Genomic DNA, 20,361 nt, shown 5'->3' on the forward strand with positions numbered 1-20,361 from the left:
ATTATGTAGTATTAAATATCACTGGTCAGTACACACCATCTCCTCTGTTCTCTAGTCAATGTTATGTAGTATTAAATATCACTGGTCAGTACACACCATCTCCTCTGTTCTCTAGTCAATATTATGTAGTATTAAATATCACTGGTCAGTACACACCGTCTCCTCTGTTCTCTAGTCAATATTATGTAGTATTAAATATCACTGGTCAGTACACACCATCTCCTCTGTTCTCTAGTCAATATTATGTAGTATTAAATATTACTGGTCAGTACACACCGTCTCCTCTGTTCTCTAGTCAATGTTATGTAGTATTAAATATCACTGGTCAGTACACACCATCTCCTCTGTTCTCTAGTCAATGTTATGTAGTATTAAATATCACTGGTCAGTACACACTGTCTCCTCTGTGTTCTGTTCTCTAGTCAATATTATGTAGTATTAAATATCACTGGTCAGTACACACCATCTCCTCTGTTCTCTAGTCAATATTATGTAGTATTAAATATTACTGGTCAGTACACACTGTCTCCTCTGTGTTCTGTTCTCTAGTCAATATTATGTAGTATTAAATATCACTGGTCAGTACACACTGTCTCCTCTGTTCTCTAGTCAATATTATGTAGTATTAAATATTACTGGTCAGTACACACTGTCTCCTCTGTGTTCTGTTCTCTAGTCAATATTATGTAGTATTAAATATCACTGGTCAGTACACACTGTCTCCTCTGTTCTCTAGTCAATATTATGTAGTATTAAATATCACTGGTCAGTACACACTGTCTCCTCTGTGTTCTGTTCTCTAGTCAATATTATGTAGTATTAAATATCACTGGTCAGTACACACTGTCTCCTCTGTTCTCTAGTCAATATTATGTAGTATTAAATATCACTGGTCAGTACACACCATCTCCTCTGTTCTCTAGTCAATATTATGTAGTATTAAATATTACTGGTCAGTACACACTGTCTCCTCTGTGTTCTGTTCTCTAGTCAATATTATGTAGTATTAAATATCACTGGTCAGTACACACTGTCTCCTCTGTTCTCTAGTCAATATTATGTAGTATTAAATATCACTGGTCAGTACACACTGTCTCCTCTGTGTTCTGTTCTCTAGTCAATATTATGTAGTATTAAATATCACTGGTCAGTACACACTGTCTCCTCTGTTCTCTAGTCAATATTATGTAGTATTAAATATCACTGGTCAGTACACACCATCTCCTCTGTTCTCTAGTCAATATTATGTAGTATTAAATATCACTGGTCAGTACACACTGTCTCCTCTGTTCTCTAGTCAATATTATGTAGTATTAAATATCACTGGTCAGTACACACTGTCTCCTCTGTGTTCTGTTCTCTAGTAAATATTATGTAGTATTAAATATCACTGGTCAGTACACACTGTCTCCTCTGTTCTCTAGTCAATATTATGTAGTATTAAATATCACTGGACAGTACACACCATCTCCTCTGTTCTCTAGTCAATATTATGTAGAATTAAATATCACTGGTCAGTACACACCATCTCCTCTGTTCTCTAGTCAATATTATGTAGTATTAAATATCACTGGTCAGTACACACTGTCTCCTCTCTTCTCTAGTCAATATTATGTAGTATTAAATATCACTGGTCAGTACACACCATCTCCTCTGTTCTCTAGTCAATCTTATGTAGTATTAAATATCACTGGTCAGTACACACCATCTCCTCTGTTCTCTAGTCAATATTATGTAGTATTAAATATCACTGGTCAGTACACACTGTCTCCTCTGTTCTCTAGTCAATATTATGTAGTATTAAATATCACTGGTCAGTACACACCGTCTCCTCTGTTCTCTAGTCAATATTATGTAGTATTAAATATCACTGTTCAGTACACACCGTCTCCTCTGTTCTCTAGTCAATATTATGTAGTATTAAATATCACTGGTCAGTACACACCATCTCCTCTGTTCTCTAGTCAATATTATGTAGTATTAAATATCACTGGTCAGTACACACCGTCTCCTCTGTGTTCTGTTCTCTAGTCAATATTATGTAGTATTAAATATCACTGGTCAGTACACACCATCTCCTCTGTGTTCTGTTCTCTAGTCAATATTATGTAGTATTAAATATCACTGGTCAGTACACACCGTCTCCTCTGTTCTCTAGTCAATATTATGTAGTATTAAATATCACTGGTCAGTACACACTGTCTCCTCTGTGTTCTGTTCTCTAGTCAATATTATGTAGTATTAAATATCACTAGTCAGTACACACCGTCTCCTCTGTTCTCTAGTCAATATTATGTAGTATTAAATATCACTGGTCAGTACACACTGTCTCCTCTGTTCTCTAGTCAATATTATGTAGTATTAAATATCACTGTTCAGTACACACCGTCTCCTCTGTTCTCTAGTCAATATTATGTAGTATTAAATATCACTGGTCAGTACACACTGTCTCCTCTGTGTTCTGTTCTCTAGTCAATATTATGTAGTATTAAATATCACTGGTCAGTACACACCATCTCCTCTGTGTTCTGTTCTCTAGTCAATATTATGTAGTATTAAATATCACTGGTCAGTACACACCGTCTCCTCTGTTCTCTAGTCAATATTATGTAGTATTAAATATCACTGGTCAGTACACACCGTCTCCTCTGTGTTCTGTTCTGTAGTCAATATTATGTAGTATTAAATATCACTGGTCAGTACACACTGTCTCCTCTGTTCTCTAGTCAATATTATGTAGTATTAAATATCACTGGTCAGTACACACCATCTCCTCTGTGTTCTGTTCTCTAGTCAATATTATGTAGTATTAAATATCACTGGTCAGTACACACTGTCTCCTCTGTTCTCTAGTCAATATTATGTAGTATTAAATATCACTGTTTAGTACACACCGTCTCCTCTGTTCTCTATTCAATATTATGTAGTATTAAATATCACTGGTCAGTACACACTGTCTCCTCTGTGTTCTGTTCTCTAGTCAATATTATGTAGTATTAAATATCACTGGTCAGTACACACCATCTCCTCTGTGTTCTGTTCTCTAGTCAATATTATGTAGTATTAAATATCACTGGTCAGTACACACTGTCTCCTCTCTTCTCTAGTCAATATTATGTAGTATTAAATATCACTGGTCAGTACACACTGTCTCCTCTGTGTTCTGTTCTCTAGTCAATATTATGTAGTATTAAATATCACTGGTCAGTACACACCATCTCCTCTGTTCTCTAGTCAATATTATGTAGTATTAAATATCACTGGTCAGTACACACCATCTCCTCTGTTCTCTAGTCAATATTATGTAGTATTAAATATCACTGGTCAGTACACACCATCTCCTCTGTTCTCTAGTCAATATTATGTAGTATTAAATATCACTGGTCAGTACACACCGTCTCCTCATTTCTCTAGTCAATATTATGTAGTATTAAATATCACTGGTCAGTACACACCATCTCCTCTGTGTTCTGTTCTCTAGTCAATATTATGTAGTATTAAATATCACTGGTCAGTACACACTGTCTCCTCTGTTCTCTAGTCAATATTATGTAGTATTAAATATCACTGGTCAGTACACACTGTCTCCTCTGTGTTCTGTTCTCTAGTAAATATTATGTAGTATTAAATATCACTGGTCAGTACACACTGTCTCCTCTGTTCTCTAGTCAATATTATGTAGTATTAAATATCACTGGTCAGTACACACCATCTCCTCTGTTCTCTAGTCAATATTATGTAGTATTAAATATCACTGGTCAGTACACACCATCTCCTCTGTTCTCTAGTCAATCTTATGTAGTATTAAATATCACTGGTCAGTACACACCATCTCCTCTGTTCTCTAGTCAATATTATGTAGTATTAAATATCACTGGTCAGTACACACCGTCTCCTCTGTTCTCTAGTCAATATTATGTAGTATTAAATATCACTGGTCAGTACACACCGTCTCCTCTGTTCTCTAGTCAATATTATGTAGTATTAAATATCACTGTTCAGTACACACCGTCTCCTCTGTTCTCTAGTCAATATTATGTAGTATTAAATATCACTGGTCAGTACACACCATCTCCTCTGTTCTCTAGTCAATATTATGTAGTATTAAATATCACTGGTCAGTACACACCGTCTCCTCTGTGTTCTGTTCTCTAGTCAATATTATGTAGTATTAAATATCACTGGTCAGTACACACCATCTCCTCTGTGTTCTGTTCTCTAGTCAATATTATGTAGTATTAAATATCACTGGTCAGTACACACCGTCTCCTCTGTTCTCTAGTCAATATTATGTAGTATTAAATATCACTGGTCAGTACACACTGTCTCCTCTGTGTTCTGTTCTCTAGTCAATATTATGTAGTATTAAATATCACTGGTCAGTACACACCGTCTCCTCTGTTCTCTAGTCAATATTATGTAGTATTAAATATCACTGGTCAGTACACACTGTCTCCTCTGTTCTCTAGTCAATATTATGTAGTATTAAATATCACTGTTCAGTACACACCGTCTCCTCTGTTCTCTAGTCAATATTATGTAGTATTAAATATCACTGGTCAGTACACACTGTCTCCTCTGTGTTCTGTTCTCTAGTCAATATTATGTAGTATTAAATATCACTGGTCAGTACACACCGTCTCCTCTGTGTTCTGTTCTCTAGTCAATATTATGTAGTATTAAATATCACTGGTCAGTACACACCATCTCCTCTGTTCTCTAGTCAATATTATGTAGTATTAAATATCACTGGTCAGTACACACCATCTCCTCTGTTCTCTAGTCAATATTATGTAGTATTAAATATCACTGGTCAGTACACACCATCTCCTCTGTGTTCTGTTCTCTAGTCAATATTATGTAGTATTAAATATCACTGGTCAGTACACACCGTCTCCTCTGTTCTCTAGTCAATATTATGTAGTATTAAATATCACTGTTCAGTACACACCGTCTCCTCTGTTCTCTAGTCAATATTATGTAGTATTAAATATCACTGGTCAGTACACACCGTCTCCTCTGTTCTCTAGTCAATATTATGTAGTATTAAATATCACTGGTCAGTACACACTGTCTCCTCTGTTCTCTAGTCAATATTATGTAGTATTAAATATCACTGGTCAGTACACACTGTCTCCTCTGTTCTCTAGTCAATATTATGTAGTATTAAATATCACTGGTCAGTACACACTGTCTCCTCTGTGTTCTGTTCTCTAGTCAATATTATGTAGTATTAAATATCACTGGTCAGTACACACCATCTCCTCTGTGTTCTGTTCTCTAGTCAATATTATGTAGTATTAAATATCACTGGTCAGTACACACTGTCTCCTCTGTTCTCTAGTCAATATTATGTAGTATTAAATATCACTGGTCAGTACACACTGTCTCCTGTGTTCTGTTCTCTAGTCAATATTATGTAGTATTAAATATCACTGGTCAGTACACACCATCTCCTCTGTGTTCTGTTCTCTAGTCAATATTATGTAGTATTAAATATCACTGGTCAGTACACACCATCTCCTCTGTGTTCTGTTCTCTAGTCAATATTATGTAGTATTAAATATCACTGGTCAGTACACACTGTCTCCTCTCTTCTCTAGTCAATATTATGTAGTATTAAATATCACTGGTCAGTACACACCATCTCCTCTGTTCTCTAGTCAATATTATGTAGTATTAAATATCACTGGTCAGTACACACCGTCTCCTCATTTCTCTAGTCAATATTATGTAGTATTAAATATCACTGGTCAGTACACACCATCTCCTCTGTGTTCTGTTCTCTAGTCAATATTATGTAGTATTAAATATCACTGGTCAGTACACACCATCTCCTCTGTTCTCTAGTCAATATTATGTAGTATTAAATATCACTGGTCAGTACACACTGTCTCCTCTGTGTTCTGTTCTCTAGTAAATATTATGTAGTATTAAATATCACTGGTCAGTACACACTGTCTCCTCTGTTCTCTAGTCAATATTATGTAGTATTAAATATCACTGGTCAGTACACACCATCTCCTCTGTTCTCTAGTCAATATTATGTAGTATTAAATATCACTGGTCAGTACACACCATCTCCTCTGTTCTCTAGTCAATATTATGTAGTATTAAATACCACTGGTCAGTACACACTGTCTCCTCTCTTCTCTAGTCAATATTATGTAGTATTAAATATCACTGGTCAGTACACACCATCTCCTCTGTTCTCTAGTCAATCTTATGTAGTATTAAATATCACTGGTCAGTACACACCATCTCCTCTGTTCTCTAGTCAATATTATGTAGTATTAAATATCACTGGTCAGTACACACTGTCTCCTCTGTTCTCTAGTCAATATTATGTAGTATTAAATATCACTGGTCAGTACACACCGTCTCCTCTGTTCTCTAGTCAATATTATGTAGTATTAAATATCACTGTTCAGTACACACCGTCTCCTCTGTTCTCTAGTCAATATTATGTAGTATTAAATATCACTGGTCAGTACACACCATCTCCTCTGTTCTCTAGTCAATATTATGTAGTATTAAATATCACTGGTCAGTACACACCATCTCCTCTGTTCTCTAGTCAATATTATGTAGTATTAAATATCACTGGTCAGTACACACTGTCTCCTCTCTTCTCTAGTCAATATTATGTAGTATTAAATATCACTGGTCAGTACACACCATCTCCTCTGTTCTCTAGTCAATCTTATGTAGTATTAAATATCACTGGTCAGTACACACCATCTCCTCTGTTCTCTAGTCAATATTATGTAGTATTAAATATCACTGGTCAGTACACACTGTCTCCTCTGTTCTCTAGTCAATATTATGTAGTATTAAATATCACTGGTCAGTACACACCGTCTCCTCTGTTCTCTAGTCAATATTATGTAGTATTAAATATCACTGTTCAGTACACACCGTCTCCTCTGTTCTCTAGTCAATATTATGTAGTATTAAATATCACTGGTCAGTACACACCATCTCCTCTGTTCTCTAGTCAATATTATGTAGTATTAAATATCACTGGTCAGTACACACCGTCTCCTCTGTGTTCTGTTCTCTAGTCAATATTATGTAGTATTAAATATCACTGGTCAGTACACACCGTCTCCTCTGTTCTCTAGTCAATATTATGTAGTATTAAATATCACTGGTCAGTACACACTGTCTCCTCTGTGTTCTGTTCTCTAGTCAATATTATGTAGTATTAAATATCACTGGTCAGTACACACCGTCTCCTCTGTTCTCTAGTCAATATTATGTAGTATTAAATATCACTGGTCAGTACACACTGTCTCCTCTGTTCTCTAGTCAATATTATGTAGTATTAAATATCACTGTTCAGTACACACCGTCTCCTCTGTTCTCTAGTCAATATTATGTAGTATTAAATATCACTGGTCAGTACACACTGTCTCCTCTGTGTTCTGTTCTCTAGTCAATATTATGTAGTATTAAATATCACTGGTCAGTACACACCGTCTCCTCTGTGTTCTGTTCTCTAGTCAATATTATGTAGTATTAAATATCACTGGTCAGTACACACCATCTCCTCTGTGTTCTGTTCTCTAGTCAATATTATGTAGTATTAAATATCACTGGTCAGTACACACCGTCTCCTCTGTTCTCTAGTCAATATTATGTAGTATTAAATATCACTGGTCAGTACACACTGTCTCCTCTGTTCTCTAGTCAATATTATGTAGTATTAAATATCACTGTTCAGTACACACCGTCTCCTCTGTTCTCTAGTCAATATTATGTAGTATTAAATATCACTGGTCAGTACACACCGTCTCCTCTGTTCTCTAGTCAATATTATGTAGTATTAAATATCACTGGTCAGTACACACTGTCTCCTCTGTTCTCTAGTCAATATTATGTAGTATTAAATATCACTGGTCAGTACACACTGTCTCCTCTGTTCTCTAGTCAATATTATGTAGTATTAAATATCACTGGTCAGTACACACCGTCTCCTCTGTGTTCTGTTCTCTAGTCAATATTATGTAGTATTAAATATCACTGGTCAGTACACACCGTCTCCTCTGTGTTCTGTTCTGTAGTCAATATTATGTAGTATTAAATATCACTGGTCAGTACACACTGTCTCCTCTGTTCTCTAGTCAATATTATGTAGTATTAAATATCACTGGTCAGTACACACCATCTCCTCTGTGTTCTGTTCTCTAGTCAATATTATGTAGTATTAAATATCACTGGTCAGTACACACTGTCTCCTCTGTTCTCTAGTCAATATTATGTAGTATTAAATATCACTGTTCAGTACACACCGTCTCCTCTGTTCTCTATTCAATATTATGTAGTATTAAATATCACTGGTCAGTACACACCGTCTCCTCTGTTCTCTAGTCAATATTATGTAGTATTAAATATCACTGGTCAGTACACACCGTCTCCTCTGTGTTCTGTTCTCTAGTCAATATTATGTAGTATTAAATATCACTGGTCAGTACACACTGTCTCCTCTGTGTTCTGTTCTCTAGTCAATATTATGTAGTATTAAATATCACTGGTCAGTACACACCATCTCCTCTGTTCTCTAGTCAATATTATGTAGTATTAAATATTCAATATGCTGTACTCTATTAAATATTCAATATGCTGTACTCTATTAAATATTCATTATGCTGTACTCTAGTCAATATTATGTAGTCTATTAAATATTCAATATGCTGCTCTATATTCAATATTATGTAGCAAAAGAATATTCAATATTCTGTTCTTTATTCAATATGATGTAGTCTCTACTCTAGTCAAAATGATGTTCTCTTCAACATTGTAGTCTACTTCATATAGTACCGTGGTCACCAACCTTTTCTGAGTCAAGATCACTTTGAATCAAAAATACATGCCGAGATCTACCGCTCTGATGTTTTATTACCATGACTTCAACAATGTAAGAAACATGAACCAATTAAACACAGCTCTGTAGCAATGAGGTTTGTGCAGTAAGCTACAGGCCCAATACATTATCACCACATACTGGCTTTGCTTGAATTTACCTGCCAATGCATTGCTGTTCGGGACATTTTAAAATATATATATATTTCAGAATTTGAGGTGGGCTATATGATCACACCGGTAATAGATCCATTGTTGTATTCCTTGTGAGGCACAGCTGAGTGAGCATACATTTAAATCATTAGCTGTTTATTTTACTGGGCTGATGGTGCCTGCATCTGGTGGTCAGTCTCAGCGGAGGGAGAGAGCAGCAGACTGAGGGTCAGTCTCAGCAGAGGGAGAGAGCAGCAGACTGAGGGTCAGTCTCAGCAGAGGGAGAGAGCAGCAGACTGAGGGTCAGTCTCAGCGGAGGGAGAGAGCAGCAGACTGAGGGTCAGTCTCAGCGGAGGGAGAGAGCAGCAGACTGAGGGTCAGTCTCAGCAGAGGGAGAGAGCAGCAGACTGAGGGTCAGTCTCAGCAGAGGGAGAGAGCAGCAGACCGAGGGTCAGTCTCAGCAGAGGGAGAGAGCAGCAGACCGAGGGTCAGTCTCAGCAGAGGGAGAGAGCAGCAGACCGAGGGTCAGTCTCAGCAGAGGGAGAGAGCAGCAGACCGAGGGTCAGTCTCCGCAGAGGGCGAGAGCAGCAGGCTGAGGGTCAGTCTCAGCAGAGGGAGAGAGCAGCAGACCGAGGGTCAGTCTCCGCAGAGGGAGAGAGCAGCAGACTGAGGGTCAGTCTCAGCAGAGGGAGAGAGCAGCAGACTGAGGGTCAGTCTCAGCAGAGGGAGAGAGCAGCAGACTGAGGGTCAGTCTCAGCAGAGGGAGAGAGCAGCAGACTGAGGGTCAGTCTCAGCAGAGGGAGAGAGCAGCAGACTGAGGGTCAGTCTCAGCGGAGGGAGAGAGCAGCAGACTGAGGGTCAGTCTCAGCGGAGGGAGAGAGCAGCAGACTGAGGGTCAGTCTCAGCGGAGGGAGAGAGCAGCAGACTGAGGGTCAGTCTCAGCGGAGGGAGAGAGCAGCAGACTGAGGGTCAGTCTCAGCAGAGGGAGAGAGCAGCAGACTGAGGGTCAGTCTCAGCAGAGGGAGAGAGCAGCAGACTGAGGGTCAGTCTCAGCAGAGGGAGAGAGCAGCAGACTGAGGGTCAGTCTCAGCAGAGGGAGAGCAGCAGACTGAGGGTCAGTCTCAGCGGAGGGAGAGAGCAGCAGACTGATGGTCAGTCTCAGCGGAGGGAGAGAGCAGCAGACTGAGGGTCAGTCTCAGCAGAGGGAGAGAGCAGCAGACTGAGGGTCAGTCTCAGCAGAGGGAGAGAGCAGCAGACTGAGGGTCAGTCTCAGCAGAGGGAGAGAGCAGCAGACTGAGGGTCAGTCTCAGCAGAGGGAGAGAGCAGCAGACTGAGGGTCAGTCTCAGCAGAGGGAGAGAGCAGCAGACTGAGGGTCAGTCTCAGCAGAGAGAGAGAGCAGCAGACTGAGGGTCAGTCTCAGCAGAGGGAGAGAGCAGCAGACTGAGGGTCAGTCTCAGCAGAGGGAGAGAGCAGCAGACTGAGGGTCAGTCTCAGAAGAGGGAGAGAGCAGCAGACTGAGGGTCAGTCTCAGCAGAGGGAGAGAGCAGCAGACTGAGGGTCAGTCTCAGCAGAGGGAGAGAGCAGCAGACTGAGGGTCAGTCTCAGCAGAGGGAGAGAGCAGCAGACTGAGGGTCAGTCTCAGCAGAGGGAGAGAGCAGCAGACTGAGGGTCAGTCTCAGCAGAGGGAGAGAGCAGCAGACTGAGGGTCAGTCTCAGCAGAGGGAGAGAGCAGCAGACTGAGGGTCAGTCTCAGCAGAGGGAGAGAGCAGCAGACTGAGGGTCAGTCTCAGCGGAGGGAGAGAGCAGCAGACTGAGGGTCAGTCTCAGCGGAGGGAGAGAGCAGCAGACTGAGGGTCAGTCTCAGCGGAGGGAGAGAGCAGCAGACTGAGGGTCAGTCTCAGCGGAGGGAGAGAGCAGCAGACTGATGGTCAGTCTCAGCGGAGGGAGAGAGCAGCAGACTGAGGGTCAGTCTCAGCAGAGGGAGAGAGCAGCAGACTGAGGGTCAGTCTCAGCAGAGGGAGAGAGCAGCAGACTGAGGGTCAGTCTCAGCAGAGGGAGAGAGCAGCAGACTGAGGGTCAGTCTCAGCAGAGGGAGAGAGCAGCAGACTGAGGGTCAGTCTCAGCAGAGGGAGAGAGCAGCAGACTGAGGGTCAGTCTCAGCAGAGGGAGAGAGCAGCAGACTGAGGGTCAGTCTCAGCAGAGGGAGAGAGCAGCAGACTGAGGGTCAGTCTCAGCAGAGGGAGAGAGCAGCAGACTGAGGGTCAGTCTCAGCAGAGGGAGAGAGCAGCAGACTGAGGGTCAGTCTCAGCAGAGGGAGAGAGCAGCAGACTGAGGGTCAGTCTCAGCGGAGGGAGAGAGCAGCAGACTGAGGGTCAGTCTCAGCAGAGGGAGAGAGCAGCAGACTGATGGTCAGTCTCAGCGGAGGGAGAGAGCAGCAGACTGAGGGTCAGTCTCAGCAGAGGGAGAGAGCAGCAGACTGAGGGTCAGTCTCAGCAGAGGGAGAGAGCAGCAGACTGAGGGTCAGTCTCAGCGGAGGGAGAGAGCAGCAGACTGAGGGTCAGTCTCAGCGGAGGGAGAGAGCAGCAGACTGAGGGTCAGTCTCAGCAGAGGGAGAGAGCAGCAGACTGATGGTCAGTCTCAGCAGAGGGAGAGAGCAGCAGACTGAGGGTCAGTCTCAGCAGAGGGAGAGAGCAGCAGACTGAGGTTCAGTCTCAGCAGAGGGAGAGAGCAGCAGACTGATGGTCAGTCTCAGCGGAGGGAGAGAGCAGCAGACTGATGGTCAGTCTCAGCGGAGGGAGAGAGCAGCAGACTGAGGGTCAGTCTCAGCGGAGGGAGAGAGCAGCAGACTGAGGGTCAGTCTCAGCAGAGGGAGAGAGCAGCAGAGGGAGAGAGCAGCAGACTGAGGGTCAGTCTCAGCAGAGGGAGAGAGCAGCAGACTGAGGGTCAGTCTCAGCGGAGGGAGAGAGCAGCAGACTGACACCGACCAAAAAGGGACACCGTCTTCTAGCTGACGGCCAAACTCGAGTCGCAGTATTTCTGCCTCATGTACAAATTCATGTTGTTAGTCCTATGAACAGAGAAAGTGAAATATTCCTTGATATTAAAAAAGACCCTAATAATAACAAACCAAGCCTACCTATACACTTTCCTCCTCATTCATTACTGCTGCACTGCTTGTTGTAGCGCTGAGTGAAAATAGGAAGAACTCGCATTTTATGGCTGATAAAAGTGTTGAATACAAAGTGTTGACAGTGCTGAGTAAGACCTTAACATGAACTCAGTCATATAAACAGCATCTCTTTGCTGTATTCGTTGACAGTCTCTCTCTAGTCATGGTTTTAAATGTTTTGAAATCTCACAGTATCAATTTTGCCTAAACTTTCTTTCATGCCTGCTACATTACTGCAAACATGGTCATCTGAGCATCTGATTGGCCAGCGGTGGCATAGTGCACTTGATTTCCTCTCCAGGCCCACCGGGACGGCAGAGTTTGAACCTTCAGTCACATACCTGGAGCGCAGGGCAGCTGAATGGGCTGCACCCACCACCATCTACCACCAACAGAGACTGGAACACAAGGCTTTATCGTTGGGTTTTTTACAGAAATGTTTGGCGATGGACTAGATTCCTGGGAGATGGACCGGTTGGTGACCACTGATATAGTATGTTGTTGGGTTATTTACAGAAATGTTTGGCGATGGACTAGATGCCTGGGAGATGGACCGGTTGGTGACCACTGATATAGTATGTTGTTGGGTTATTTACAGAAATGTTTGGCGATGGACTAGAGATGCCTGGGAGATGGACCGATTGGTGACCACTGATATAGTATGTTGTTGGGTTATTTACAGAAATGTTTGGCGATGGACTAGAGATGCCTGGGAGATGGACCTGTTGGTGACCACTGATATAGTATGTTGTTGGGTTATTTACAGAAATGTTTGGCGATGGACTATATTCCTGGGAGATGGACCGGTTGGTGACCACTGATATAGTATGTTGTTGGGTTATTTACAGAAATGTTTGGCGATGGACTAGATGCCTGGGAGATGGACCGGTTGGTGACCACTGATATAGTATGTTGTTGGGTTATTTACAGAAATGTTTGGCGATGGACTAGAGATGCCTGGGAGATGGACCGGTTGGTGACCACTGATATAGTATGTTGTTGGGTTATTTACAGAAATGTTTGGCGATGGACTAGAGATGCCTGGGAGATGGACCGGTTGGTGACCACTGATATAGTATGTTGTTGGGTTTGAGAGAGGTGCTGTATATTTATAAATCCTGTTATTGTTGAACAGGCCTGGGATCAGTCCAAAGTAGAGCACCAAACTGGGTTACAGTCCAGTTACTGAGATGTTGAAACGCTGTTGTGCCGTTCCCCCTCCTGTCCTGTAGGGGCGCTACAGAACCACGCCAGGACCTATAACCTCCCCATCGACGAGCTCAACTTCCGTTTCAACGTGTTGCCGGTCTACCTAGACCAGGGGGCCGTGAGCGAGGCGCTGAAGACCCTACCGGCCGGGGGCGAGCTGGACATGGACTCTGAGGTAGCTACAGGGAGGGGAGAGGGACATATTTAGACAGGTTGCCCTGAGGGCAGGAAGGAGTTTACTGCATCCTGCCTCCAAAGCACAGTCTGACTCTGTGAAAACATGAAGGAGCTAAGCTACTCGCTGATAGAAATGACTCCAACACACGTTGACCTCTGTGGGATGTTGAGGTCATCAGTGAATTAGTCAACTCGTCAGGTTCCTGAAGAGGTTTTAGAACCATATCTGGATCATTATTAGGACCCTGTGTTCTGGACAACCATGTCACATGACCTAGATTTGAACCTTTATTTAAAGCCTTGTCCAGAAATGAGAATTAGACCTAAAATGAAAACAACTGTCTGAGGATGGTGCTGGACGATGAAGCTTTAACTAAAGGTTCAACACCAGGTCATGTGATATGATTGTCCAAAACCCAGGCCTCTAATCATAATGTATCATAATATAACATTATAGTAACTACAGTAACACTCCATAGCTACCCACCATCAACGACGGCGTGCTGGTGCACGGGATGTTCATGGACGCCAGTCGCTGGGACGACGTCGACATGGTGATCGAGGATGCGTTGCCGCGGGTGATGAACGCCATGCTTCCCGTGGTGCACTTCGAACCCCAGCAGAACTATGACCCTGATCCGTCTCTCTACCAGGCTCCGCTGTACAAGACCTCAGCTCGGGCTGGGACTTTGTCTACTACAGGTAAGGACACCTACCTAATATTCAGTTTCACCCCCTTTTGCCCTCAGAACAGCCTCAATTCGTCAGGACATGGACTCTACAAGGTGTTGAAAGCGTTCCACAGGGATGCCGGCCCATGGTGACTCCAATGCTTCCCACAGTTGTGTCAAGTTGGCTGGATGTCCTTTGGGTGGTGGACCATTCTGGATACACATGGGAAACTGTTGAGCGTAAAAAACCCAGCAGCGTTGCAGTTCTTGACGCAAACCAGTGAGCCTGACACCTACTACCATACCCCATTCTTCCATTCACCCTCTGAATATCACACATACACAATCCATGTCTCAATTGTCTCAATGGGCAAGACTAAAGATGTATGTGCTTTTGAACGGGGTATGGTAGTAGGTGCCAGGCACACTGGTTTGTGTCAAGAACTGCAACGCTGCTGGGTTTTTCACGCTCAACAGTTTCCCGAATTGAGGCTGTTCTTGAGGGCAAAAGGGGTGGGGGGATGCAACTCAATATTAGGAAGGTGTTCATAATATTTTGTACACTCAGTGTATAACCACTACACCTGGGGGTTTCAAACCTCTCCTCTCTGGGACTCACAGCCGTTCCATGGATTTGATCTATTGAACCAGCACACCTGATTCAACTAATCATCAAGCCCTTGACTAGGTGAATCAGGAGAGAGAGTTCAGAGCTACAACAACATGTCTGGAGGTCCTGAAGGAGAGGTTTGAGAACCACTGCACTACAGTCCTACCTAGAGCCCTTCCTCTTAGTAAACTGTACCAAGCTCCACTGTATATGACCACAGGACTCTGTCTACGACAGATACACTATGTCCCTATACACACCCTACACCCCTACCTAGAGCCCTGCTACAGTGATTTGCGAAGGTATTCACCCCCTTGGCATTTTTCCTATTTTGTTGCCTTACAACCTGGAATTAAAATTGTTTTTTTGGGGGGGGGGTTGTATCATTTGATTTACACAACATGCCAACCACTGTGAAGATGCAAAATATTTTATATTGTGAAACAAACAAGAAATAAGACACAAAAAAAACAGAAAACTTGAGCGTGCAGAACTATTCACCCCCCACAATTACAGCTGCAAGTCTCTTGGGTTATGTCTCTATAAGCTTGGCACATATAGCCACTGGGATTTCTGTCCATTCTTCAAGGCAAAACTGTTCCAGCTCCTTCAAGTTGAATGGATTCCGCTGGTGTACAGCAATCTTGAAGTCATACCACAGATTCTCAATTGGATTGAGGTCTGGGCTTTGACTAGGCCATTCCAAGACATTTAAATTTTCCCCTTAAACCACTCAAGTGTTGCTTTAGCAGTATGCTTAGGGTCATTGTCCTGCTGGAAGGTGAACCTCTATCCCAGTCTCAAATCTCTGTAAGACTGAGACTCGTTTCCCTCAAGAATTTCCCTGTATTTAGCGCCATCCATCATTCCTTCAATTCTGACCAGCTTCCCAGTCCCTGCTGACGAAAAACAGGGATGGTGATGAGAGGTGTTGGGTTTGCTCCAGACATAGCGTTTTCATTGATGGCCAAAAAGCTACATTTTAGTCTCATCTGACCAGAGTACCTTCTTCCATATGTTTGGGGAGTCTCCCACAAGCCTTTTCTGGCCACTCTTCCGTAAAGTCCAGCTCTGTGGAGTGTACAGCTTAAAGTGGTCCTTTGGACAGATACTCCAATCTCCGCTGTGGAGCTTTGCAGCTCCTTCAGGGTTATCTTTGGTCTCTTTGTTGCCTCTCTGATTAATGCCCTCCTTGCCTGGGGAGAGCTCCTTGGTCTTCATGGTGCCACTTGCTTGGTGGTGTCCCTTGCTTAGCGGTGTTGCAGACTCTGGGGCCTTTCAGAACAGGTGTATATATACTGAGATCATGTGACAGATCATGTGAGTCATTTTTTTTCATTTCACTTCACCAATGTGGACTATTTTGTGCATGTCCATTACATGAAGTCCAAATAAACATACATTTAAATTACAGGTTGAAATGCAACAAAATAGAAAAAAGGCCAAGGGGAATTAATACTTTTGCAAAGGCACTGTACCTACCCAAAGCCCTACCCCAGAGCCCTACTACCTACCCAGAGCATTACTACCTATCCAGAACCCTACCACCTACCTACTTAGAGCCCTACTACCTACCTATCCAGATCCCTACCACCTACCTACCTAGAGCCCTACTACCTACCTACCTAGAGGCCTACTACCTACCTACCTACCTACCTACCCAGAGCCCTACTACCTACCTACCTACCTACCTACCTAGAGCCCTACTACCTACCTTCAGCCCTATTACCTACCTACCCAGAGTCCTACTACCTACCTCCAGCCCTACTACCCACTTAGAGCCCTACTACCTACTTAGAGCCCTACTACCTACCCAAAGCCCTACTACCTACCCAAAGCCCTACTACCTACCCAGAGCCCTACTACCTACCCAGAGCCCTACGACCTACCTAGAGCCCTACTACCTACCCAGAGCCCTACTACCTACCCACCAAGAGCCCTGCTACCTACCCAGAGCACTACTACCTACCTAGAGCCCTACTACCTACCCAGAGCCCTACTACCTACCTTTCCAGATCCCTACCACCTACCTACCTAGAGCCCTACTACCTACCTGCCTACCTACCTAGAGCCCTACTACCTACCTAGAGCCCTATTACATACCCAGAGACCTACTACCTACCTACCTAGAGCACTACTACCTACCTACCTAGAGCACTACTACCTACCTACCTACCTACCCAGAGCCCTACTACCTACCTACCTACCTACCTACCTACCTACCTAGAGCCCTACTACCTACCTTCAGCCCTATTACCTACCTACCTACCCAGAGTCCTACTACCTACCTCCAGCCCTACTACCCACTTAGAGCCCTACTACCTACTTAGAGCCCTACTACCTACCTGTCTACTACCTACCTAGAGCCCTACTACCTACCCAAAGCCCTACTACCTACCCAGAGCCCTACTACCTACCCAGAGCCCTACGACCTACCTAGATCCCTACTACCTACCCAGAGCCCTACTACCTACCCACCAAGAGCCCTGCTACCTACCCAGAGCACTACTACCTACCTAGAGCCCTACTACCTACCCAGAGCCCTACTACCTACCTATCCAGATCCCTACCACCTACCTACCTAGAGCCCTACTACCTACATACCTACCTAGAGCCCTACTACCTACCTAGAGCCCTATTACATACCCAGAGACCTACTACCTACCTACCCAGAGCCCTACTACCTACCTGTCTACTACCTACCTAGAGTCCTACTATCTACCCAGAGCCCTACTACCTACCTACCTAGAGCCATACTACCTACCTACCTAGAGCCATACTACCTACCTACCTAGAGCCATACTACCTACCCAGAGCCCTACTACCTACCTACCTCCAGCCCTACTACCTACCCAGATCCCTACTACCAACCTACCTACCTAGAGCCCTACTACCTACCTACCTAGATCCTACCTCTGCATCATGTCCAGATAGTGACAGACCTGTGTGTTCTCTGGGCCTCTGCATCATGTCCAGATAGTGACAGACCTGTGTGTTCTCTGGTCCTCTGCATCATGTCCAGATAGTGACAGACCTGTGTGTTCTCTGGTCCTCTGCATCATGTCCAGATAGTGACAGACCTGTGTGTTCTCTGGTCCTCTGCATCATGTCCAGATAGTGACAGACCTGTGTGTTCTCTGCATCATGTCCAGATAGTGACAGACCTGTGTGTTCTCTGCATCATGTCCAGATAGTGACAGACCTGTGTGTTCTCTGCATCATGTCCAGATAGTGACAGACCTGTGTGTTCTCTCCCTCAGGCCACTCTACTAACTTTGTGGTGACGGTGATGCTGCCGTCCAGCCTGCCTAGTGACTACTGGATCACCAAGGCCTCAGCCCTGCTCTGTCAGCTCAACGAGTAGTGACCCACCCACAGGCACCACACACACACACACACACACACAGCTGTACTTCTGCACCTTCATTACCAGCAGCACTGATGAAGCCCATTCTCTATGGACTCTTGTTTTCTGGAAACCAGTGACTGTTTCTCACGTCTGTATTGAGAAGTATTCTACTGTGTACTCTCTCCCCCTGCTCATCAGTTGAGAAGTATTCTACTGTGTACTCTCTCTCCCTGCTCATCAGTTGAGAAGTATTCTACTGTGTACTCTCTCTCCCTGCTAATCAGTTGAGAAGTATTCTACTGTGTACTCTCTCTCCCTGCTCATCAGTTGAGAAGTATTCTACTGTGTACTCTCTCTCCCTGCTCATCAGTTGAGAAGTATTCTACTGTGTACTCTCTCTCCCTGCTCATCAGTTGAGAAGTATTCTACTGTGTACTCTCTCTCCCTGCTCATCAGTTGAGAAGTATTCTACTGTGTACTCTCTCTCCCTGCTCATCAGTTGAGAAGTATTCTACTGTGTACTCTCTCTCCCTGCTCTCAGTTGAGAAGTATTCAGTACTCTCTCTCCCTGCTTCAGTTGAGAAGTATTCTACTGTGTACTCTCTCTCCCTGCTCATCAGTTGAGAAGTATTCTACTGTGTACTCTCTCTCCCTGCTAATCAGTTGAGAAGTATTCTACTGTGTACTCTCTCTCCCTGCTCATCAGTTGAGAAGTATTCTACTGTGTACTCTCTCTCCCTGCTCATCAGTTGAGAAGTATTCTACTGTGTACTCTCTCTCCCTGCTCATCAGTTGAGAAGTATTCTACTGTGTACTCTCTCTCCCTGCTCATCAGTTGTATTTGCACGGGGGCCCAAAATGGCATTTTTCTTTTCTCTTCCGAGTTGCTTTGATTAAATACCATGTAGCAGTGCTGTTGTCGTTTGTGCATTTTGCTGTGTGTCTGGGAGAAGAGCATGTCGCTACACCCGCAATAACAGCTGCTAAATAATGTGGGTCACCAATCAGATTTGATTTGATGGGTTCAATTGTGTGTTCAGTTCAGTTCAGTTCCCCCCCCACACACACACACAGTCGACAGGAAGTGTAGACTGCAGTGCTTTCATAGTCACTCGTGTAGCCTGCAAATGTGAAAGGAGAGTAAGATCGTCAATATTCACCAGGAGCATCACGTAAAAATGCATCTGATGCGTGGTCAGGCGAACTCTAATTCACATGTAAGAGATGGTACTTCAGTGTCCTGCGTCTCCCCCATTATATATTAACCATGAGCCCCCTGTCCTTCTCAGCTGAAGGGACACCTGCGATAGTGAACCACCTCGAACAAAAAGCTGTCCTCCTGCATTTAAAAACCACCATATGTTTATCCTGTTACTGAAAAGTTATTTCAACACAGTAACTCACCCATTGTGATGTCAACATTAGAATGCACACACAGGGATCTATATGGAACAAAAATCTAAATGCAACATGTAAACCGCCTGACCCCAACCCATTTGAGATGAGTTGAAAAGCAGCCAACAAGTGCTCAGCATATGTGGGAACTCCTTCAAGACTGTTGGAAAAGCATTCCAGGTGAAGCTGGTTGAGAGAATGCCAAGAGTGTGCAAAACTGCCATCAAGGCAAAAGTTGGCTACTTTGAAGAATCTCAAATCAAATATATTTTGATTTGTTTAACACTTTTTTGGTTACTACATGATTCCATGTGTTATTCCATAGTTTTATTGTCTTCACTGTTATTCTACAATGTAGAAAATAGTAAAAAATAATGAAAAACCCTTTGCCTGGTACTATATATGTTCATCACACCCTCAGGGAGCGAGGTGGAGGAGGAGAGCAAAAAGAGATGGAGGGACAGAAATGGTGCAGAGGAGTCTCTCTGGTCTTCACTGTTTCCTGTCTTCGCCTGCCGTTTATCTAGATCAATGATCTGTGTGGACGCTATGACAGGCCGTTGCTGTCGAGGTGTCTGATACACGGCTGATTGTTACGTCCCCTGTAGCGATGCTACGATGCTAACGGAGAAGAGGAAGGTTTATCTAGATCAATGATCTGTGTGGACGCTATGACAGGTCGTTGCTGTCGAGGTGTCTGATACACGGCTGATTGTTAGGTCCCCTGTAGCGATGCTACGATGCTAACGGAGAAGAGGAAGA

The 20,361-nt window shown here is 43.5% G+C and overlaps 1 protein-coding gene across 1 annotated transcript in view; it reads left to right on the plus strand.

The window, feature by feature from the left end:
- The window catches only part of dnah6 (dynein, axonemal, heavy chain 6), a 184,285-nt gene extending 165,550 nt beyond the window's left edge, over positions 1-18,735 (plus strand). The window contains exons 72-74 of the mRNA XM_065004536.1: positions 13,421-13,572; positions 14,054-14,276; positions 18,116-18,735. Of these exons, the coding sequence (XP_064860608.1) occupies positions 13,421-13,572; positions 14,054-14,276; positions 18,116-18,219 (479 nt within the window). The 3' untranslated portion in view covers positions 18,220-18,735. The remainder of the gene's footprint in view (positions 1-13,420; positions 13,573-14,053; positions 14,277-18,115) is intronic.
- The last annotated feature ends 1,626 nt before the right edge of the window (positions 18,736-20,361 follow it).

Source organism: Oncorhynchus nerka, linkage group LG18 (genome assembly GCF_034236695.1).
Source record: "Oncorhynchus nerka isolate Pitt River linkage group LG18, Oner_Uvic_2.0, whole genome shotgun sequence".
NCBI classification, from domain to species: Eukaryota; Metazoa; Chordata; class Actinopteri; order Salmoniformes; family Salmonidae; genus Oncorhynchus; species Oncorhynchus nerka.